Here is a 24,414-nt window from a genome sequence, read left to right as displayed (position 1 = left end):
ACTAAAACATAGCTAGATAAATATTGCTATCAACTATCTAACACAAAGGGAGATAACACGACTCTTTCGTACAAAAAACGACAGTTACGTAAAGCCACCATTACTACAAACTACTTTCTTGTGGGCGGTGTCACGAGGATGCGTGTTCACACGCATGCGTAGCGGACGATTGACGGAGGGTACTAATTAGAATAAGGAGAGCGAAAAGCTGTTTCCAAAGAAATGACTCTAAAGCCTGTTCATAACCATGGTATGGTAATTAATGTAGAGTTTTTATTATACTCAGTGGCACAGATAAGGAGTACGAACTTCTCTGTGATGAAGAAATTGTTGTAGGAAGAAAAGGTTGGGCATATTCTTATATTTTAGTTAGTGTAGCTAGTTAGTATACAATCGCACCAGGGAGCTTATTACTTTCACATCTTATATGGCAAGTATACCTACATGAATAGAAAACCCAGAAATTATTTTACAAGAAATTGACTGCATGCGGTAGTGCTTAAGATGTTCTAAATGTTGAGCCCCTACTCTCCCTAGTATAGGCAGGTTGGAATTTGATGCAAGCGTTCCACCACCGGGGTACACCCTTTACCTGTGAACTGATGTTAAACCATATCCAATAGGTGAAGTAGGATTTTCAGGCATTCACCACTAATTGTCATTTGTTATTTCAATCACATTGCCCCATAATGAGGGTCATAATAGTAGATATGTCTTCAAAAATATGAATTTGTAGAAAATCAAGAGTTAAGATTGGGTTGTATATTATGCACACAAGTTTTGATGATTGATTTTAGCACTTGTCCAACACTTGCCAAGAAGTACTGGGGTCTAAGGGCAACCATCTATCCTTGGAGAAAAAAGGTAGTTCTAATATTTTAATACGTAAGCCCTCTCTCACACACACACACACACACACACACATTATTACTTTTTATATAAGTATCTGATTGTCAGATGTGATATTACACGCATAGGTAGTAGGTACGGCTGTAATGACACTTATCGTGTGAACTTGAATTTGTGTGTATCATTTAGATGTCATAGATTCTTATTGTAGATGATATTGTTATTTTAGTTGGTGATTCCCATTTCACACAATAATGCATTATCCTTGTACCTTATACAGATTGTAGTGTAGTAATCAATGGCGACCCTTCCATCAGTCGTGTCCATGCCAAGTTACTAGTGCAGACAGACGGAACAGTGTTCATCACTGACTTATCCAAATATGGATCGTCAGTTAACAGCAAGCAATTGCCAAAGGATCAACGACATCGTTTGAAAGAAGGAGATGTTATCAAGTTTGGAAACCAGCCCAACAAAAGTGAATTTAGGTTTGTTGTCTATTGTGATATATAGTGTCTTGTACATGATATCATTGTCAATAGGCTGCATAGAAAACAGCTGGTGGTTTGTTTTTCTAATATGAGTGCTAGCCAAAAGACAGCTGCTAAAACCTCAGCCAGTAAACTAGGTTAGTTTTCAAATTATTCCCACAAGTGATGATGCTTTTGTAGGTGCTAAAGTTGTTGATGTATGGGACAACTCTTGTACACACTTGATCATGAATGGGATTATGGTAACAGTGAAGGTGTGTGTAGTGTGTCTCTCTGTATAATGTATCTGTTTGTGTACATACATGTATATGCACCACTGAAAAGTGAAAACACTATGTGTGTGGATTTCTATTGTGTTTAGGTAGTAAACGCATTGTCCAACTTGAAGCCCATTGTCACTCCTAAGTGGCTGGAAGACTGTGTGACTGCTATCAGAGGTGGCAACTCCATTCCTGACCATGCAGAGTAAGTTTACATTATTTCTCAATATAGTTTCAACTTTGTACATGTTGCAGTTACTTACCAGAAGTGACTGATCCTAATTGTAAAGATAATAAGACATGCTTCCTTCCAGATGAAAGCAGGTCCTTCTTGCTTTCTGGTAAAGTTTTCTACTTTCTCACAGAAAAACAGGTGTGGAGTGGACCATGTATTAATACCAATATATTGTTTTTCTCTACAGTATCAGCGACTGAAGGAATGTATTAACAATGGTGGTGGAATTTGCAAACTTGCTGTATCATTGGAGAGCTTGGCCAGCCTGGATGAACTAGTCAATAACAATGCCATTGTGATGTCGGTAGATGGTACCTTGTTGTCGTCACTTGATAATAACAGAAAGCAGTGGGTTGAGGAAGCGTTATCTTTTGTAAAGAGGTATGTATACTAAGCTAGCTGTTTGTTTTAATCTCTATATGCCATCAGTAAGGGTTATCGGACTATTGTTGACTCTGAAGTGGGTTTTGCACTGTTATCTGTCTCAATTGAGAAACACTGTAATCCACTGTCTCACCAACAAGGTCAGCTTACACACACACACACATGCACACATGCACACATGCACACGTTACACAAGGTATTCACTAACCTTCACTTTATAGTTGTTGATCCTCTCCCTCCTCCTTCAATGTCACAACAACCTGTGACTAGTGGAAATAGTCTTGGTAATGTTACAGTATATGCTAGTGAGACTCAACTCACTGAACCTGGTGGTTCAAGCAGGACAGCGGCAACACCTAAGAGTACCACCAAGGAACCACATAATGTTAGTCTATACATACTTTGTATGTTAGATGTGACACATTAAGCAGTAGTAAAATACTTTTTATTGTGATTTTGTGTAAGAATACCTTCCTAAGCAACCACTGAATATGGGAAGAAGGAATGATGGCACTTAAGACAGAGTAATGTGAATGTAGTTGACCATTTTAATGCCCATCACCATCTGTGAAATCACCTTAGCTGTAAAACAGTCAATTGAATAAGTCTACTATCTGCTAGTTATCACTATTAGCACCATCCCATGACCCTTTAACACCAAACCACAGCATTTAGCCAAATAATGTATTGTCTATTGTGTGCTATTTGCTTGTTAATCTCTTTCTACAGTGTTCTATTAAGATAGAAAGTGATGGTGAAGACAATGATGATAATGAAATTTCTGTTAGTTTGAGTGTACCGACTGACCCACCTCGGGTCACACCTAGCATCAGTAACTTAACTCAGTCGGCAAGTAAATACTATGAGCCACCAGAAGCTCCCATTAGCTCTGGTACTAGCCAGACACCTGTTAGGGGGTCGGATGATGAAGGCAAGATACCACCTGCTGTGCCAAGTCCTGACGGTCTTTCTTGTTCGCCGAGTACCTTTCGGTCCTCACTTCCTACTTCAACTAATGCATCTGTCTTAGTTCCTGGCACATTTGCAGAGAAGATAAACAAGGAACAGGTAGAAGGAATTATAAATCCATGCTAAATATCTAAAACTTCATTATACAGGATGCTAAAGCTGTATCCAAGCTATTTACCACTAGAAAGAGGAAGTGAGTTATTCTGCTTCATGTCAAATGTATTGAGAGTATCATCATATCTTGTCAGACTACCTGCTGATGAAGATGAAGCAGCAGACTCTACCGATCATGATGTAGTTGACCTGACACAAGAGGAAGACATACGTCCCAAGACCACTGCCACCTCCACCACAAACAGTGTCAATATCTTCAGTGTGCTGTCAAAGAAACGGCAAAAACGGGGTGCTGAATTAGCCAAAGCTGAAATGGAGAAGGCCAAAGCTGAGAAAGCTAGACTTGAAATGGAGAAAGCTAAAGCTGAAAAGGCTAAGACTACCACCAAACCTATGCCTACCTCAAGCAGCTCAGCAGTGATTGATATTACAGACAATAGACAACATACTGATTTCTGTGATCCCAAGGGAAACAATGAGACACCGGTTAGACCATCAATACTGACCTCAGCCAGTGGCAGGCTGCACCACAGTGCTAGCATGTCACAGGGAATGTCACAAAGTGCATCACAGGAAGTAATGGACAGTGATTCACAGCGACCAACATTGACAAGATTCCGTCGTTTTGCTGAGCGCTACAGCAACGTTCATAAGAGCAATGGCTATCTGTCTGCTCGAGTAAGATCAACAACAGTGACAGCAGTAAGACTACACCAGTATACTAGTACAGTGTATTGTGTGGTTGTGTTATATAGCCAGATGAGTCAGCTACTGATTTGGACCTGCCTGTTCCTCCTCCGGTCGTGTGTGAAGCAGTGTCTTTGGTGGTGCATCGTGTGGCAGTAGCTGGACTGGTCAATGACCTGTCAAGTGAAGATTGCGGACCTGTAAACTTTAAAAAGTTTAAAAAGGTCAGTCAATTGTTGAAAGTGATCCTCACACTTTGTTAAAGTCCTAACATTGATGCAAACTAACATAAACATTTTTGTAATCAGGACACTTGCGACTATAGACAGATTCCACTGTAGACACATACACAAGTCTTTGTGTTTGTTCCCTCTGCATAACTGTGCATGTGTAAGGCCAGATACATGTTTGAATTAATTATATAAAAGTTCCTTACATAGTATATACTTGTATGTGATGAAAAATGTCACAGTACTTGAAGCTCAGTGATATATATACACCAAGTGGACAACATAGTGCTTAGATGACATGTATATTAGAGCTGCAACGATACAGTGCGCATATCAATATATTGCCTCTGGTGTATCACGATGCAGTGATATATTGCACGATACAAAGTGGAGTCTAAACAATGGTCTACATTGTTTTTTTAAGGAAAATAAGTGAGCATTTTTTCATTACATACTATTCAGTTTAACCACAATGTACAATAATTTGATTGTCAGCCATGTTAACAAGCCACGATATGTTGATATATCACGATACATGATATATCGATTCAGTTTGACTTTGTATCGATACAGCGATATTGTCTTAAAACAATACGATACACGACATCGATATATTGTTGCATCTCTAATGTATATTAATTGGCTTGTAATGAATTTCCTGAATGTCTATTTGATTGGTCAATAAACAATTGGTTGGTGAATGTCTTATACACATGGACAGTTATGTGGCTCCCTAACAACAATTATCCATTGCCAAGCAATAATCTTAATAAAGGGTGTAATGTTTGTGCTGTTATTTCAAGATTACTAAGAGGGTATAATAGTAACCAACGGCGTGTTACCCTGTGATTAGTGATTGTGTAGAGTAACATAGATATTTCAGTATTTGTTCATGTTACCGTTACTGTATTTGTAGTTCAGTTTGGTTACTAAAAAAGTGAAAACACGATAGCATTAAAATGAAATGGCTAATATTAGAGTTCTGGCACTGCCAAGGAGATCCCTGAAGGCATGGCAACATGCTTGTTTGTGTCACGGCTTTCAAGAAATATCCATGTTATTATACACAATCAAGTGTCAATTGACAAATCACAGCTGAGTTTACATGTGATTGTTTTTTTCCCAGGCAAAGTACATTGGAATTGGATCACTGCCGACCATTATTGGTGGAGCTGACCTAATAAGATTCACCGAAGAAATGTCAACTCTAACTCAAGAGTGGCAGTATGAAAGAGAGGTACCAGGCCACACACACTAGTGTGTGTACTATTAGAGTTGTTTGTGTTCTAGCATGAGATGGACAATGATATCGGTGCTGGTGATGATGATCCTGATTTGTTCAGGTGAGGTGACATGTACATCATTTGTATAGTTAGACTGTTAGTATTAGTGTAGATGCTGGTTGGTGAATAGTATCTAAACCTGTCCTTAAAAAGATTTACTAAGTAGTTTATGAAAGTTGGCTAATCAACCAATATTTTTCACTAAAATATTCCAAACAGTTAGTATAGAATTTTCTTTCTCAATGCACATTCATTATTTCATCTTACCCATCTTACAGTCAAACAAAGGTTTTATTGTATATAATAAAAAGTTAGTCTTGCATACTGTAGCTAAAAGTGCCTGCTCGCTAATCGTAAGCACCATTCAGAGAATAAGGGTCTGGCTATTTGAGTCAATACATTGTAGGCAGTGTGCATGTAGGTTACAATTGTGATGCGGATGTTATCTCTCTACAGTGGACATGAATTTTGATATCATTGTAGCTATTCGTCCGGTTCCAGACATTGACTTAATCAGGCTATTCATCTGGCACTCACCCATCATAACTCAAGTGCCAAGCACACTAGTTCACAGACAGTGAAGGACACCATTGTGTTAAAGTTGTTAGTGTTAAGGTTGTTGGTTAGGGTCAGGTTCAGCTTTAAGTTCAGCTTTGGTTTCTTGGTGTATAGATTCTTCTACTGTACACAGGTTACTTATTGAATCACATTTATTCTAAGATAGAAAATTAAGGGAGGTAGGTAGCTAGCAGCAGTAGCATAACTGGTACCACGCTGACCATACACCCCAGTGGTCCAGGGTTTGATCCTTGGAAATTTTGCTTTTTAAAAAATACCTTTTTGCCTGTTTTTAATACATACGGAACCGGACAAATAGCCCTTTCCTTTTGCTAGTGTCACTGTTGATTACCTGTAACTCATGCTATAACTAGCTATTGTGTACCACCACTGTAATGATAAAGATGAGCAAATGTAACACTGATAATTGACAGCAATATAGTAGTTCTAATAAAACACACATAATTAGAAAGTGCCATATATCTGGCATGGTCACCTATAAGAGGGCACCGTATACTGCAAATCCTGCTTTTGTTTTGCTTTCAAGTGACTTCTGAGTTTCCTGCTACTCAAAGAATGCCTGTAAGAGATGAGCAATGTGACATGTACGGGGAGTGTTGGCCTTGGGCAATGTTACATTTGCTCATCTCACTCATATAACCTTGTATTAACGGCCTTCATCAAATCATCAAAAATATTATATTTTGTGAATAATGATTTTACTTTCAAACTGACAATCTCCTTGCTGTGAGTACTGAGTAGAGCCCTTATGCTATGGTGAAAATATCATTCCTAATGTGTTAGGTATCCCAAACCATGAGCTTTATTATAGTGTTACTATTAATTACAATGATGACATTGCATAGCTGACAGACTTATACACAAGGTATACAGGTATGCATATGTACAGCAGGATTACAGTCTTACTAGTTGAAATGTTTATGGCAACAGTTACTGTCACTGATCATCTGCTACTTCTTGCTAACCATGGGTAGCTTTTCCGTCTGAGTACTGAGCGCTAACTGGAGAAAATCCTTCTCAGCTGAGGTGGTAGTAGAACTGCCGGAATGTTGATTCACTACTCAGTCTGCCATCTTCATGCAATGTGTAGCCCCTTTCCTACAGCTGCTGTGGTGGAAGCTACCACACTGAATGTGCTTTGAAGGTGTTTGTGTCCACTCCTGCCTTCATTGGAGTGTCCTTGATCCAGTGAGCTATTCTCTTGGATTTCACTGGATTGTGAGGTTTTACATGAGACACGAACAAAGGGGCTGGCATATCTGCTTGAATATCTCTGTAGCCTGTTCATGCACATTGAGGCACTGCACTACACAGAGACAATTGTCATGAGGAAAGGAAGAAGAAAAAAAAGCATTCCTTCAGTGGTGCCCCAATTTTCCTATTCTTAGTCAGGGAAGCTAGTTTGATAACTACCCCATCAGGGGAAAAATATCCAAACCACAGATACAGGGCCTACAACTCTGAAGTTCTATTGCACCAACAGCAGCGCCAGCTTCCTTGATAGCTCCTTCAAGGGTAATTCCTTTTTGTCCCCTTGATCCTTTATCCAGGAGAGAACTGTTGCCACATCTGAGGTGGTGAAATACTGTGTTGCAGGAGGCCTTAAGTTGTAGATCTCCTGGAGACCACTGGATGCTGGCCTATCAGAGCTGCTTCAGTGTTACTGTACTGCCGATCTAACCAGATTAATTGAACGGTATTGAAGGCCCTCATTGTAGGGATCTGCCAGGAAGTCTAGGAATGGCTGGATGCTGCTTGAAATGGGATCAACTTCCCGTTGACAACACCAACAACTCCAATGTGACCATCCTGACTGGTAGGCTGTATTTTTCCCTTTATCCACCCTGCTAGTAGGAGTTCTGAAGCCTTTTCTGAAACTCCTGTGCCATGTGCTGCTCCCTGATACTCTGCAAGTGAAAAGTTGTAGTGAGCCTAAATATTGCAGTATCCTAGATACACATGATGTGATTTTCACAGTATTTCAGAAATATACAAACAATTCATTAACAAATGGACTATATAAATATTACGAATTCTAATGTCTGTATGAGTGACCATACACAAGGAATAGTTTTCAAGAGTGTAGTGCTTGCCAAATCAGAGAGTGAGCATAATTGCTTGGATTGTGAAGTAAATCCATGCGAAGACCCAAGGGAAGGTCCACTAGGCATTCCATCAGAGCTGGATACCATGCCTGTGAGGGCCACTAACTATTGTGATGGTTCTCTGCTCTTTCTGGATCTTCTGTAGGCATCTGTCTATTAGGCAAAAGGGTGGGAACACTTATCCATCCAGATTCTTCCAGTTCAGCTGGAGAGCATTGGTTCCCCATGCAAAGGGGTCTGACATAATAAAGTCCAGGAATTGGTGATTCAGCCTGGTTGCAAACAGATCCGTATAGCAAGGACCCAGTGTCTGCTGAATCATGTCAAAAACCGCATCCATTCTGCCGATGACTCCACCTGACATGATTCCTGATCTGCTATAGTGTTTGTGATTCCTGGGAGATGTTCTGCAAACAGGATGATCTCTCTTTGGAGGCATCACTGCCTAGATTGCAAGCTTGGAGGGAAAGGATTGGTGAGTGTGTGCCACCCATCTTGTTCACATAGGAGACTGCCAAGCGGTTGACCATCTGCAGTAGTACCCGGAGGTTGTTCCTTTACTTAGTGAAGGCTTTGGGTGGATCCTGCCAGGAGCTCCAAAAGGTCGATGTGTTGAGTCCTTTCTTTGGCTGATCAGTGGCTTCCTGTTCTTACCCCATTGCAGACTATTCCCCATCCTTGGAGGGAGGCATCTGACTGCACAATCAGGTCTGGAGCAGAAAGTGTGGTTTCTCTTCCATTCCATTGTTGTAGGTGGAAGATCCACCAGTGCATCTCATCCTGGGAGTCCTGATTCAGTGTCACTCTGTTTCTTACTGAGGATGTCCTCCTCAGGGTTTGTATCAGTTGTTGAAGGTGGCGGTAGTATAGAGGAGCTGATCGGACTGCTAGCCATATAGCTGACATTCTTCCAATCACGGATGCCAATACTTGGGTTGTGATGGTTACTTTTGTCAACACTGTTGGTTATTTATTGTATTTTTTTCCCCTGGAAAAAATAATTTTATTAAGGATGCATCCACTAGCAGTCCCAGATACAATCTCTGGTGAGAGGGCTCTAAAACTGACTTAGTTCTCCAAACAGTAGACAGGTGAATTCGTAGGTGGTGCCTTCCCATACGAATCTGATGTACTTCCTGTAATATTTGCTATGGCCACCAAGAGATATGCATCTGTCAGGTCCATCAAGCACATCCAATCTCCTTCTCTCAACAGTTCCTTAATTCCCTCCATAGTGGTGATTGGACATGAAAGTGTTACAGATTTATTACTGGACGCAGCGATCCGTTGTTCTTCGGAATCACAAAGAGTCTGCTGGTGAACTGTTCCATCTATTTTGGGGATGAGTCCTGTTGTCGCTAGCAGTGATTGAATTTCTGCTGTGATTGCTTAGTGTTTCTTTGATGACCTGGCCACTGACATTCCTGGGCTGATCTGGAAGTGGAAGGGGGTTTGTATCAGTTCTAGCTGGTAAGCCTCCAGAACCCAGGGGTCTTGGGTAATCTGTTTCGGTTTTCTATTGTTGAATCCACGGTCTATCTCATTACTCAAGGTGTAACTAACACAGCTGTGTTTTGATTCATCACATGTGGCAGCTCAGATGATATTCCTGACTGTGACTGTTTAAGGCCCTAATGAAAACAAGCCTTCTCATGCTAACTTGGCATTCCACCACTATTAAATTCACCTTTCAGGGTGTCAACACTTCCATAGAGTGATTGAAAAAACTGGCATAATCCCGATGAGAACTGGCACAAAACAAAGTTCCATTTCAAAAGCTCGTAGTGGACAGAAGGAATAAGATGCGGTGAATACGCCAGGAAACATCCCACAATGGGTAAACGGGTTGTGGGTCGACACGGAATTTAACCACTGCCATGTCTCCATTCTCTTGGTGGGGTCCTGCTTGAAGTTCTTCATCAAAAGCTTTTTTCTGATTGTCACTCATTTTGAACATAGAGAGCTACCAAACTGTGCTACACGTGCAGTAAAAGAAAAAAGTGGGAATTTGGAGTATACAGTGCCCTCAACCATGCCAGATATACAGCCAACTTTCTAATTATGTGTATTTTATTAGAGCTACTAAAATTACTGTAAATTGTGTAATAAGATGAAAATACCAAATACCAGTGTTAAAGTAGCAAATCTCACAAAATATAACTACTGGCTATTATATTGCTCTACTAATGAATTTACCGAATTGTTGGCTTGTTTGTATTAAATATAATAACAATTGTGTTAGTTCTCATAATTGTGACATTTTGTAGTCTAGAATTGTGATGTCTCAAATCTCACTATATAGCACTCACCCCTACATTGTCAGTTACTAGGTAATTGTCTTTTCTGTAGGTTACCTGGTGACAGGCCAAGATGACCATCAATCACATAAGTACTTGTTCAAACAAGCATCAAATCATTTAACATTTTAATTACACGATGTACTATAATCAACAGCAGATTGTGTGGGTAGCAGTGTACTTCTTTTAACATTTTAATGCGGTTCACAACACTAAACACATTGGTGTATACAAGAAGTTAGTATATACAAGAAGAGGTGATATAGTGTGTGTACAGTGGTCACTGGTGTGTTAGTGGTTCCTCAAGCACTGATCCTGGTAGTTGAATTGAGGGAGAATAGCAGCTACTAGCTCTAGAGTGAGGTGAGCCTCCAGTGGCAAAAAAATTGTCCCCTGTACTGTGTCGGCTTACCATACCATCATGGTGTGGTGACCACTGTTCACCAGGCATGGTGCCTACTGACAGCTGACTGTGATTATGTGACAGAGATGAAGACTTGAGGGATGCACTTGGTTTCTTTTCTCTTTCAGTAATCACCATGTTCGGTGAAACATTGTACGAGGATAGCCCATCCCCCAGTCTGCTTTGTGGTTGTGAAAAACGTCCAGAGGGTGCAGGGGAAGAAGTTGCTACTGCTAGAGAATTGTGTTCACTTTTTGCACCATTTGCTAGAGTGGCAATTGAGGTCCTTCTCAATAATCCTTGTTTAGATGTTGTGTAATCTAACAGTGTCTGTGAGTCACCACTAGTACGTTTGTGAGTAGCCTCTTTTAGATCAACATTAGTCTTCATCACTGCTACCTTTACTGTTGACTTATTTGTGTAGGCACGATACACCACAAGTGCCAATAATATAGCAATAATCACTACACTGATTAATACTATCGTCATGATTAAAGTTATCCGATAAAAATTTGTATTTCCTGAGCTTGATCTGTAGATGATGTGTAATAGTAAAAGCTGAAATAAGAAATGTAATTTCATACCCTGTAAATGGAGTAGTGGTTATTGAAGGTGATAAATTGAGCTGGGCTGATGATGAAGCAATTCCTTCTGAAATGAATGCACTAACTGAACTGGAGCTAGTGATAAGTGATCGGGTTGTTATTTGAGTATTGTCTGCTACAACCATTGGCTGCTCTTTAATGCACACCTGTAAATGGTATAAGTCTTTTACAGATAAGAAAACAATTCCGGACATACCAAGAATCCAGCGTAAGTGCTATTGGCCCTAAGTGGATATTGGACAAGCTGATATCCCAGAGGACAGGATTCAACACAATAGTCCTACAACAATACCATCCAATAAATGCAATCATTCAGCACCTCTGAGGTGCTAATTTATAGTCTTTGTAGTGAGTGGCTTACTGCATCAAACACATACAATCATTCAATACTTTTGAGGTGCTAATAATTATGTCTTTAGTGGATGTGAGGTGCTAATATAAAGTCTTTGTAGTAAATGGCTTACTGTTCCATTGATGTTTAATATGATGTAACATTCATTGCAGCCTCCTGGTCCAAGGTGACTACCATTTCCACTACAACCACTGCCATAACACAAAGGATCACATGGCTGACATGAATTGTTGCCGGATAGGTACGTCACCAAGGGTGGACACTCTGCCACACAATATGGACCATCAGTGTAACACCTACATCCCATAATACATTGATTTGCTGCCTATCAGATATCATAAACATCATCATGCACAGTCCATTGACACTCACTGGTCCATAGCATCCTCCTAAATTACACTGATCATGACATGGTAAGCATGTTGAGTGTTCTTCGTATGAATGAGATCTATCAGGACATTACCATATTAGTACATGACAATTAGGCACCAATTGAAACAACCCATTTGTTGCCATTACAACATGACTTACTGATCACAGGAAGGGACACAGCTGTTGCTATAGTTGTAGTTTCTACAATGTACACACTCATCAGCTCCAGTCCCCCAGCAACCCGCCATACTATCACACTCCCTATGGCAATTCACCCCCACTGTAGAGAACAGTACAAAACTAAACATGAACACTTAGTATTATGTAATGGATGATATTGAGATTCCTTATAATGTCCTGATATGGGATAGGAATGATATACAGAGAAACCTGTGTACTACAACAGACACCTTGGGCCTGACCAAATGTGTCCCAATATTACCTGATAATCCAAACCAAGTGTCCACATTACCCAGGTTCAAGGGGTAGTCACTTCAGTACTGTCTGTTGAAACACTCACGACTGGGATCAAGGAGCTTTTGTACAATGAATCAAGCGATCAAGATGTCAGCAAAAGTGACAATCAAGCACCTTTCAAAGCTAACTTTTATCAACACAAGAATTTACTAGTATTTTACGGTAGACTATCAAGAATCAAGGCACTTTTATAAGTGTAATCAAGTGATCAAGGCAAAACTTTGACAAACAAAATTCTTGATCCTGGTCGCAAGTGTATCAACTGGCGGTATGGAAGTGACTACCCCTTGTGGTTCCAATCCGCTATGTAGTAAACAGCATAATATAGGCATTATTCAGACATGTTACATTGTAGTAATGATTAGTAAATTGGTACCAATTAACATGTTCACTTACTGCAGTTCAAGTTCAATGATGTTAGTTCCAGGCTTTGTTGTGAGTTATCCTTGAAAATGTTTTCAGGCAAGAGGGTATCTGCCAAGCATAGTTGGGGGCAATTTGTGATCTGAATATCACCTCTTTCAACTAGACGCAGTGACACCAGTGACAATGTAGCAAGCAATGGATTATCCTTTATCACAATGGAAAAGCTTGAAAAGGCTGCCATAAACTGTTCCTTCCCTCCAACTGTGCACAGATTGTGGAGGAATCTTAAACTGGTCACGTTAAGACCTTCAATGACCACATATCCAGTAACCTCTTCTAAATTGCTCAGTGCCCATAAGGAGCCCTGGGTCATTGGTGGCACACCCATTGTGACATTCCTATATAAAGTAGACAAGAATCACAAGAACCCTAAACATGTGAGCTCATATAACAACATATTATGGAAATCAGTTAGTTATCACATGAGTGAGAGACATTATATCACAAATGATGTTACCATACATGTACAGGTTGTGTACAGTGGGAGTATGCCACACACCCTTCAAGTGAAGACTTGTTAAGGATGATACTGCCATTGATGTGAGTACAGTTGATAAAACGATCAATATATAATGAAGTGATGTGTGGAGATTCTCCAGGTAGCTGACCACTGCCCAGACAAACTGTTCACAGAATACAATAGATGTATTGTCAGTGTGGTGTATTGTATTAACAACCTTTTGGACATACGCCGTCGCATCTTTCACACACTCCATTATTCTCAGTGGTACCAGATGGACATTCTAAAACACAGCATTCTTCATATGTCTTATACAGCTCTGTAACATATGTAGCAAGTATTTGAAACATACAAGACTAGAATGTACTCACACCTGGACACTCCTTGACACAGTCGTAATGTAGAAGATATTCTCCATCAGGGAGAATGGTTAGTTGATGTGTGAGAGGGTCATAGACAGACAATGGGGCACAATTTGCTACACAACTTCCATTATTGCGGAAGTGCCGGCAAGCCTGAACAAACAAATAATAGCAACGTGAGGAAGTGATAGTAAAGTACTTACCATGCAGTGTTCTATGTCAGGACCACTACAACCACCAACACACTCAGAATGACAACATCCCCCAGTGTGGCATCGATGATAGCAGGCTGTCTCACAGTCATCCCAACTAAGTGCTGGAAAGGATGTTTAGAAGCTACATCACCACTGATGAAGAGCCCCCACAAAATACAAGTTGAAATTGAACACCTCATTAAGTGATTAACACACCATGAAATAAAACATGATGTATGGTCGAGTTATATGGCTGTATATGTGTGACCAGAGTTATCATATCACTAGAATAAGCTAGTGGGTACATCTTGTGCATGTTGTATAATACATAACAATTGTGTGAAAGTAGTTTTTTCCATGTAAAAGTATATATATACTCTTGCTATCAGCAATGTAGCTTACAGTATTACAAAGATTACACTACTAGTGCAATTTTACAATCATTTGTCTTTATTACATCCCATCATGTAGTGTGTGGCTTCAAAACAGCTTTGTTCATTGTAGTAGGCAAACACCTAAGCCAAAATTTACTTGTATTCATCAAGTTTACTACTTGGACAATGAAAAAGGAAGTTTGATTTTTTGACATGCTAATATATAGCCATGCTGCACATGTGAACACTGGCCTACACATGTTACTACACAATCTTATTCATCCATGCATGTTATTGTTTTGAGTTTAACTGTACTACCACATTTTGGCTTGTTAGGAAGTTTATCCATATCACGAGTGATGCCTGTGTCAATTATGGTCCCAGACAAATAATGTAGTAATGTTCTTCACCATACCTGCTTGACAATGGTTTAGATCAGGTCCCCAACAAGCTCTGTGACACGTAGTATGACACTCCACAGCAATCACACCTAAATAAATAAATATGTATACAATTCAGCTGATATGTACCCATACTAACAGTCAGAGAGAAGTACTGAATGAGCCATCTGAGATCTGGAGCTAATAATATCACTCCATCTCACTGATTGGTGTACACACAGCCTGCCAGTATCATGTATGAAGATGCTACCTCGTACCACCTCTCTTAGTCCGTATAGCTGCAGTTGATCAAGTGAACTGTTGAACACTAACAACGACCACATTTCAGCTGAACTGTAGTTGCCGACACTTGTGAGAAAAGACTGCTGTAACAGTGATAGGCTGGTCTGGGTGTGACCATGTAGAACAGTAAGATTATGTAAAGGGATTGATCTGTTGCAGTTAATTATGCTCAAGAAGCCGGTGATTCTGTGACCAGTTGAAAGGTTGCCAACTGTTCATCTCTTATCTGATCACAGTCAATTGTAACACTACCAACCACGACAACATTGATACAATGGCTGCTGTTGATATTACTGATGTCTTGTCCGTGAATGACAATGTGGCATTGACCTGCAGCTAAAACATCAGAAATTAGTGCATTAAATCATCTGTCCCAGTGTAAAACAATGTGTAGGTGTGTGGGGTGTCCCAAATGTGATGTCACGGATACTATGCATTCCTTACCATCTTGTAGAACTTCTCCTTGCACTAAACTGCCATTTTTGCTGCAAAGAAAGACAAACAATTTAAATGCTCGTAGATTGCTATGTGGTTTGTGCTAGCTATGTGAGAAGTGGATAGCGAATCACTGTGCGTACCGCGCAAGCCACGTGCTAATCACGTACCTTCCCAAGCACAATGTGCTAATTAACGTTAACATTAAACAACGCCATTCCCTTCCCGTCATAGTACAGTACGTGATGTTGAGATCCCACAATCAAAAATCATTAGCCACGCCCACCATAATTCACTTAATTATTACTTGGTATGGTAAATATATAAAAATACAAAGTGCCATAAGAGGAATTCGTGCATGCGTCATAGTGCGTGTATTTACAAAATAATACTAGCTGGTATGCTGTACATTAAGTTGTGATGTTAGTCTTCTAACAACCGGTGGTTTCTCTTGTAGGGGACTTCCAGCTTTGTTAGCTGGACCCATCTTATGCATGGAGTTTCTAACACACACAAAACTGTACGTCATAAAGGTACTGCTAGTACAATAACTCACAGTAAAGTGTCCACACCCGAATGACTGGCTGATAGTGAGTCATCCAATAGTGAAGTAAACGATGGCTCAGGATCACTAAGCTTCATGATACGATGTAGTTGTTGAGTTTCGCCACCATGTAACTTGAAATCTTTTGGCAAGAAGTGGCCTTTCTTACCATCATCTATAGACTTATCAATCTACAGATTTCACAATTGGAAGTTGTGACAAGCAGATAAATTAGCCAGTTTACCACACCTACCTGTTTTTGTAGGTCTTTCTTCTTGTTGCTATACCCATTAAATGTGTTGTCAGCCATAACAAGTCTTCCGTTAAAATACATCTACTCAATATGGACAATGACAGATCACTGTTATTACAACATACCAGAAACATTCCTGGTTGAACATTATGTCTTTGCACCAATAATGGAAGCCCATTGTTGCTGGGATCAGCACACGTAGCTAAGTCATATTTTAGGATTCTAAAGTTCTCCTTTGATAGCTACGTGACAAAGCCAACAGCAATATAATACAATTTTAAAGTCATTAAGAACCTGTAAACATGGTGAGCTCCTGTTTCTATTTTGCTTAACATGTATGGCATCTAGCATTGCCTCAGTGGGATTGGGTTTCTCTTTGCTACTAAATATACAGAAGCCAGATATTTCATTATTCCAGAACATACATATACGTCTGTCTCACCTGGTGAGTGCAATATAAACTATAACCAGCTGGTCAGCAGGAACATGAGACTCTAAGAAAGTATCAAACTCGTTGTCAAAGATCAGTGGCAGTTTGTGCTTATCACACCTGTTATAATTGTTATTGTACATAGCTGCACTACCATTTCACTTACTTGCACTGAGGTGGCGATGACAACCCATTTAATTTCATCACACGTACAGCTCTAATTGGGTAACAATACTGCACAGAGGTCATGCAGTAACTAGCTAACATACTCAGGACATCCGCTGATGACTTTCTGTATAGACAGATCAGTTTTGGGTTTAGTTTGGTCAATTTTAGTTGGAGATCTCTTTAGTATAATTCTACAGAGATGATTTATCTATACAGTGTAGCATGGTATGTATTTAAAAACCTGCTGTGAACAGTGGTTGAATGTACAGGCTGTGGTGACGCAATATCTACAAAGCCAAAGTCTGACACAGGTCTTGGTGACATGGGGTAAGTGCTGCTTCTAGAGTGTGGCCTACTGCCAGTCATCCTAGTCCCAGTACGTGACAAGGGCTCTCCATCATCACCAGAAAATACACTCCTCGGAGATGCTGTTTGTGACCTATTGAGCAAAGGTGGTTTATTAGCTTTTGAGACTGTCATTGGTGTTCTCTTAATTCCCAATGATATCCTGTAATGGCCTAGCCAACTGTCTACCAAAGATCTAAGAAATATTAAAATTTAGTAACTACCCAATGTTGCAGAATACAACTTTATTTTTTCCTGATAGGTAGATAATTCTTCAGCAATAATCTCATCTTCTGCACTATTTGTCTCCCCACGAAAAACATTCTCAGATATACTACTTGCCTAGAAACATTTACACACCAATACATTATACAGCAAACAGGTATAGTTACCCGGCTAAATGAAACCTTCGGAGAAACACCATGGTGTCTTTTTTTCCCTAAATTAGTTGGCTTGCCTGAAACCTGCATTTTTGTGTGCTCATAGTAACACAAAAATTATTGAGGATGCTCACCTCAGCAGCAGCATAAGAGCTAAATTTAAAATCCGTCATCAAAAATGAAGATGTTGACTGCAGGAAGCATCAGTTGCATGCATGTAGGTAAATTAAGACTGCTCACTTCAACAACTTCAGGATCTTTAAGTTCATGCTTCATGGAAACATCAAACTTGTATGAGATGCCATGAGAAGAGAAATAAAGAAAAGCGTTCACATGACTGTAGCAGCGAAATGTGATGTTCACATTTAGCTGTGTGGAAATGTACATTACATTCAACAGATACTTCCTAAAAATGATTACCTGTACTATGACGGACTGTGGTAGCTTACAAGTCACTGTTGGCCACTTCCATTGACGGGTTACATTACCATCCTATACATCATACCACATGTTTATATGTTGTAAACTGACAAATGTATAGCATACTTCATCCATTAGCTTCCCTCCTTCAGAATTAGCCAGCATTCGTAAATTTCCGCTGTGGTAATAGCAAGCCATCTTCCCATAAGGAGTAAACCATGCCAGCATCTTAGGATGAGCCTCGTCACCGTATACAAAAGCATATAACCCTCTTGAGCCATCTCCCTTCCGGCATGTAGTTATGGCTGTATTGCCTGACAAATAACTGCAAGTGAAAAGAATACAACAGCTACTAATGCAAGTCAGAAATTATGGTGTACTTGCAAAATCCCGAACCATCACAGAGCAAAGTGAGAAATCGTTTTCTACGGACAGCGTTAGATGGCTCAGTTGGTGGGTCTACAGGAACTTGCACAGTAGTTTTAGCCACACCAACCCTCACTCCTGGTGGTACAGGTAGTACGATAGTCTTCATTTGTCTATGGTATTAAATATTACAGTACACCTTCCAATTCAGTTACCTTCTGTGTGCTCGGTTTCCGTATTCATCATAGAATCTGATAATCAAGGGGCCATCCTCTCCTCTCTGCTTAGCAACTAGTTCTGCTTCACTTCTAAATTTGCAGTACACAAATACACAATATGATACTAAGACATATCTTCAGGTAAAACCCACTTTTCTTCCAAGATTTTACTCAGCCTCCCTTTAGCCCATTGGAGTAATGTAAATCCTTCTGGGTCCTTACGTTCATCAGGGCAAACAATCCATCCCTTCTTTAGAAATTTATCACACATTGAGAAGTTGATCATGTTCCCATGGTGCATTGTGACTACAAAAGATATGGTTACTTATGCTGCTATGGATTTTGGGTACTACTAAACACCACGTGTACACACACACACACACACACACACACACACACACACACACACACACACACACACACACACACACACACACACACACACACACACACACACACACACACACACACACACACACACACACACACACTAAAGTAACTCACTGACAGCCTCTTCCTGTGGTTTTTCTTGCTCAGTTTCCTCTATTTTATCAACATCTGTGCTCAGCTTGGTCGAGATACTTACATCAATTCTTTTAGCATCTAAACATCATCAATCAACCTAAATGCTGGGCACCACAAAACAGCACTCACTTTTCCCTCTCCTATTAGCATTAACATTTTGCTTGAACTTTTCAAAACGTGTTTTGGGTCCTGAAAATTCAAATGCTTTTGATGTTGACTCCCTCCTGTAGCTCAGTATAGTTGGTCCTTTGGGACACAGTGACAGTGGCAACATATCATATTCTGATGGAGCTAATCGTGATTCCCTATCATCCTCTACTGTACTAATTCCTCCCACATCACTGCTAATTGCTGAATGAAGTGAAGCACGACTGTGAGAAGTTGCTGGCCGGCTAGTAGGAGATTTGGCTGCATAGAGCTTCTTAGCTGCCTCCGACATTTTTACTTTTTTCTGTTCGATCTCAGCCCTTTTTGACTCTATTAACTTCCTTTCTTCCTCTTCCGGTACACTTGTGAAAAATGGTCTGCTGAAATCTGGTACCTGATCAAAGTAACAGTCTGTCTGCCACTCACGTTTTTCTATAACAACGTCTACACACAGTTGATAATAATCTCGGAGTAATTCACTCTCTAAATCTTCAGCAATATGAAAACCTTCAGGCTTATTTTGTGTATATTTACAAAGTAATTTCGACAGTTGAGAAAGTATTCCAGTTGCAAGAAATTTTAGCTCTGAAAAGGTATAGTTCGGGTGCCTATGCCTGTCCTGCTCAGGCCCCTCAGCTTCTACTGCTTCAAGTACTTTCTGGTTAGCCGGAGAAAGTTTAATGTCCTTCTTGAGTAGTTGCTTACTGGGCTGAGCAACAATATTCGGTGGACTTGTTGGCCCAGCACCCAAATTTGATGGAATATGTGGAAGTTGCAAAGTGTTAGGAAGAGCCTTGAGAGTGGCTTCTTTGCTGGGTGATGTTTGCTTAGCAGACGGTGGTCTGTGCTTTGCAGATTTTGGTTTTGTGGGTACAATTCCGTGCACACTAGTAACCGTACTTGCAGCTCCGTCGGTTATGTCTCCTTGGTCACTAAATGTTAATGAAACTTTCTTTTTTATGCTTTTGATAAAACTTCTATGGTCTCCAAAGATAGAGTAATCGTCCGCACTTTTCTTTATCCTTTTCTGCGGTCGATTCTTCCTTCGTTGGTCATAGAAATAACTTTGTAGCGACATTGACCAAGGCGCCTCGCATAGTCAAGTACACTAGTCCTTTCAGCTGCAGCAGCGAAGCCGTAGGATCATCGAAACATAAATCTGCGCTAATTACTATAGTAACCCACTGCCATCACGTGATGCGCAGAATATTGAGTTGTGGGTTTCAGTTATGGCGGTGACTAGTTTGCAAGTTGCGTTTGGTGTGACAGCTAACATACTGTCTGCAATCAGTATCGTGTTCCTGAATAAAATGATATATGTGACTTATGACTTTCCCAGTATGACCCTAACATTGGTCCATTTTGTAATCACTTCCATTGCACTTCAAGTTTGTGCTTGGATGGATATTTTTGCAGTCAAAAGGCTCAAATTGAGAGATGTACTGCCACTTGCTTGCTCATTCTGTGGTTTTGTGGTGTTTACGAACCTCTCATTACAGTACAACACAGTTGGAACATATCAACTTGCCAAAGCAATGACAACTCCCGTCATACTCTTCATACAGACATTGTTTTACAATAAGTCAACATCTTTTCCTATCATCTTAACTACTGTAAGTGTTCAGTGTCGCTTAACAGTTGACGTCATTACATGATACACACAGATCCCAGTTGTACTTGGTGTGTTTCTGAATTCCTATTATGACATTCAATTTAATATCACTGGAACTATTTTTGCTATTGTTGGTGTAATGATAACTTCAATATATCAAGTGGTAAGAAGGGATTTCACTCGTTGAAGGTTTTGTATGTTTTATTACATCGTTAGCTAGTTGGGACCAAGCAGTCAGAGTTGTGCGTCAATTCTATGCAACTGTTATACTATCAGGTTTGTGGCTTCCAGAGACCACTGGTATGTGCTTATTTAATAAACTTATTATTCTCTTTAAGGCTCCGCTGTCTTCATTGATGTTAGCAATAATTGTTCCATTCTTTGAACCAGTACTCTCCTTGCCGTTTGAGATTACCACATCAGCTCTGGTATGCATGTATGTTCTGCAGATTATGCAGTTTTGTGTATTGTGTTTACAGGGTTTTGTCTTGCTATCTGGAGTGGTGGCCTTCATGGTGAATTTGTCAATATTTTGGATAATCGGAAAGACTTCCCCACTGACGTATCCTTTGTCACATACGTAACACAGCCACCACTTGACATTTCATTATTGATCTTGTGCCATAAATGCTGGTGCCAACCTGTATTTATTAGCTAAGCTATCGTACTGTTTTTCTTAACCATAATACTCAAGATACAATATGATAGGTCACTGCAAGTTCTGCGTTACTCTGATGGGAGGATACTTCTTGTTTAAAGACCCGCTATCAACCAACCAACTGTTCGGAGTTTTCTTGACACTTGGTGGAATTTCAATATATACATATTTGAAATTAGAACAACAAAAACAATCAAAACAACTGCAGCACAACAGATTATACACTAAAGTGTAAACAGTAAATACCTGTGCATCATGAATAACACATTTAGTTACTAGAATTGATAACTTGATTTTAACACTTTATAACATATTTATTAACACGCGTAAGTGTAAGGTACTGTTTTGAGATCCTAGAGTTTGTGTATGTCAAAACTGTGACCTGTCAGTTCCAGTGAACAACCATGAGACATGTACAGCTAGAGTTTGTCATATCCATACAAAGACAGAGCAAGGATGTCCAAGAAAACCAGGTGGGTATATAAGTAGTATAGACCACATAGAACAGTACAGTACAAAGAGGGAGGCCTCCATAGTTTTGGTTTTGTTGCTATGTCAATGAATGTTATGAGCCCTCTTAAGGCTAATATTGTTATGGTACAAATGAGATTCAATGGTAGCAATCTGACTAATTTGTATTGTCAAGTACTTGATGTACTGTAACATCACTAATGCTCACCAGTTAGGTAATGTCATCATATCTATTCAATATATGGACTTGTATATTGAAATGTAACCATATTAAATGTTATTGTATGACCGCCACCAGAGTATATTAATCATCTAAAATTCACCACACAGCCATCAGGTCAACACCCTATCAGCATATGACGGAGATTTAGCTGAAGTTAAGAAGCCCAAACATAGGAAAAATTCAATCACAGATGTCACACCTTGCTACTGGGAGAGACGATATCTTGAGAGTAATCTAAAATGGACAGACACAGATTATGGTTCAAATTTAGACTATTGGTTAGATGGTGGCATAAATGATGAGATAGTGATTGTAGACAGAGAAGACTCAAGTCCCAAACAGAGGTCACTAGAGGATCATAGTTTAGATAATTGGGTTTCAGATGATGAGGAATCTTTACAAATGTTCAAAGCTCATCCTGAGGTAATCCCTGACCACCACCCAGACAAATTAGAGAACTGGAGTGACCGTGTGAATGCAGAATCTGACAAAGATGAGATTTCATGTTCAAATCACTTATCTCATTCTAGCAGTAGCACTAGTAGTCACATGGACCTCAATGATATCATGATCACTGTAGATAGCCCTACTGTAGACTCTACTGCAGACAACCCTGCTCCAATCCCAAATTTGGTATGAAGAAAAAGGTCTTTCATGTTTGTATGTATTTGGTGCCACAATAGATGACCCTTCAAACTGAAGTACAGCCATCAGACAGTGGTCCATTATATTCGGTTGTGCTTCCCTTCACAAACATTTCAAGGTCCTTTGGAGGTCGGTGACTCCTATGGTATTTGTAATTTTTCTCACCAGTAAAACTTGTATATGTCACACTTCATATATAGCCCTACTGATTACATGCTTGCACACGTCATTGCTTGTTATGTATATTGTATATATTGATGTTAAGGAGCCGGAGTTGGCTTAAGCATACATGGAGGTATTGCATCAAATAGTGGGCTGATAACGTGTGTGACTGATGTGGACATTGAAGGCCCTGCATTCATCTTAGGAAATGTTACTGTTGGTATGAGACAACAAAATAGTATATAAACCTACGAATATGCAACTGTTGTGTTGAGACAGGTCAAATTGTACATGAGTGGAATGGAATATCCCTGATAAACAAAACATTTGAGGGAATAAAAAGTATTTTAAGCCAAAAGATACCCAACAATGAGCTAAAGCTTATTCTTTCTGAGAAACGGTAATGTATAGCTATAGTACTTCTTTAATGTGATGCCAGATTTCTGTATACGTTAGAAGTGATGTTGATATTGCAATAAAAAAGAGACAGGAAAATATAACAGAAGGAAAATTAGATACAGTATTTGAGGAAGAAGGTACACTAGTATAGCTAATCCAACTGTAGCTAAGTTATATAGAACTTATCACAGAAATTGTGGAATCTGCACTTAAACCAGGAGGGTTTAAGAGATCACGTCGAAAGTCAGTCATAAGTTTCAGTGATCAGCAACAGTGGGTGTTTGAAGAACAAGAGCCTAAAAACAGTAATGACGAACACGTAACTATTCCAACGGTGGATAAAATGAAACTGGAGAATACTATGAATTATGGAAAAGTACAGGTGAGTTATCTGAATGTTTTATTAGTAGCTGGCATTAATGTAACTTGTACCAGCTGTCAATAGCATACAGTAAGTCTGGCAAACTGGGGGTGGTTTTACACCAAGCAAAACTGACCAGCAGTGTATTGACAAACCCTCTAGCAAATATCACCATTATAGGAGAGGACATAAGGTACACCTATTCTATATAGCTAGCTCAGTACTCAGTATATGTCACTGTTGTGTGGTAATGCAGTCCTAGTGGATTATGTGATGGTGAAATGTCACTGAGTTTGACACAGACCAACCATCCTGTCTGGAACCAAAAACTAGAGCCATTTAATCTACCACAAAATTCAGTAAGTACATCCAGTAAAGCTATGGTATATATCTCTTGGAAGTTAGCATGGTTTAATATCCTGAATACTTCCAATGAAATGATCTACACTATAGCTTTGTTC

General features: G+C 39.7%; 4 protein-coding genes across 5 annotated transcripts; 2 read left to right on the top strand and 2 right to left on the bottom strand.

The window, feature by feature from the left end:
* The first annotated feature begins 119 nt into the window (after window positions 1-119).
* On the top strand, window positions 120-14,382 carry LOC136259913 (nibrin-like). Of its 2 annotated transcripts, XM_066053475.1 has the most exons (17): window positions 135-250; window positions 295-345; window positions 1,130-1,337; window positions 1,392-1,477; window positions 1,521-1,594; window positions 1,702-1,805; window positions 1,856-1,973; window positions 2,023-2,216; window positions 2,265-2,359; window positions 2,441-2,604; window positions 2,949-3,287; window positions 3,338-3,381; window positions 3,437-4,004; window positions 4,058-4,213; window positions 5,346-5,456; window positions 5,510-5,562; window positions 10,536-14,382. In XM_066053475.1, exons 1-17 carry the CDS (start codon window positions 223-225, stop codon window positions 10,558-10,560), a joined length of 2,418 nt encoding a protein of 805 aa, XP_065909547.1. In that variant the 5' UTR covers window positions 135-222; the 3' UTR covers window positions 10,561-14,382. The 2 variants fall into 2 exon arrangements, with proteins under 2 accessions (XP_065909548.1, XP_065909547.1); XM_066053476.1 differs by lacking the exon at window positions 295-345 and having other exon boundaries at window positions 120-250.
* Window positions 10,645-15,912, bottom strand: LOC136259912 (epidermal growth factor receptor-like). The gene is made up of 15 exons (XM_066053474.1): window positions 15,797-15,912; window positions 15,636-15,676; window positions 15,049-15,527; window positions 14,924-14,998; window positions 14,144-14,256; window positions 13,952-14,093; window positions 13,796-13,897; window positions 13,618-13,741; window positions 13,089-13,456; window positions 12,375-12,495; window positions 12,216-12,291; window positions 11,956-12,168; window positions 11,688-11,771; window positions 11,471-11,637; window positions 10,645-11,418 (listed from the first exon to the last, which is right to left on the bottom strand). The coding sequence occupies exons 3-15, from the start codon at window positions 15,230-15,232 to the stop codon at window positions 10,764-10,766; spliced, it is 2,424 nt and encodes an 807-aa protein (XP_065909546.1). The 5' UTR covers window positions 15,233-15,527; window positions 15,636-15,676; window positions 15,797-15,912; the 3' UTR covers window positions 10,645-10,763.
* A 14-nt stretch (window positions 15,913-15,926) lies between these two features.
* LOC136259904 (uncharacterized) lies at window positions 15,927-20,621 on the bottom strand. Its single transcript, XM_066053463.1, has 20 exons — window positions 19,405-20,621; window positions 19,255-19,353; window positions 18,903-19,056; window positions 18,748-18,840; window positions 18,547-18,705; window positions 18,293-18,491; window positions 18,167-18,238; window positions 17,987-18,115; window positions 17,881-17,937; window positions 17,759-17,830; window positions 17,611-17,708; window positions 17,263-17,562; window positions 17,123-17,212; window positions 17,020-17,070; window positions 16,866-16,973; window positions 16,718-16,805; window positions 16,549-16,665; window positions 16,424-16,504; window positions 16,183-16,361; window positions 15,927-16,129 (listed from the first exon to the last, which is right to left on the bottom strand). Exons 1-20 carry the CDS (start codon window positions 20,498-20,500, stop codon window positions 16,018-16,020), a joined length of 3,354 nt encoding a protein of 1,117 aa, XP_065909535.1. The 5' UTR covers window positions 20,501-20,621; the 3' UTR covers window positions 15,927-16,017.
* LOC136259945 (solute carrier family 35 member E3-like) lies at window positions 20,602-22,014 on the top strand. Its single transcript, XM_066053521.1, has 6 exons — window positions 20,602-21,035; window positions 21,087-21,197; window positions 21,251-21,310; window positions 21,373-21,462; window positions 21,514-21,596; window positions 21,729-22,014. Exons 1-6 carry the CDS (start codon window positions 20,652-20,654, stop codon window positions 21,925-21,927), a joined length of 927 nt encoding a protein of 308 aa, XP_065909593.1. The 5' UTR covers window positions 20,602-20,651; the 3' UTR covers window positions 21,928-22,014.
* The last annotated feature ends 2,400 nt before the right edge of the window (window positions 22,015-24,414 follow it).

The sequence above is a fragment of the Dysidea avara genome, chromosome 7 (genome assembly GCF_963678975.1).
Source record: "Dysidea avara chromosome 7, odDysAvar1.4, whole genome shotgun sequence".
Classification (NCBI taxonomy): Eukaryota; Metazoa; Porifera; class Demospongiae; order Dictyoceratida; family Dysideidae; genus Dysidea; species Dysidea avara.
The sequence above is the reverse complement of the archived record's forward strand: the minus strand, read 5'-3'. Positions and strand labels throughout refer to the sequence as shown.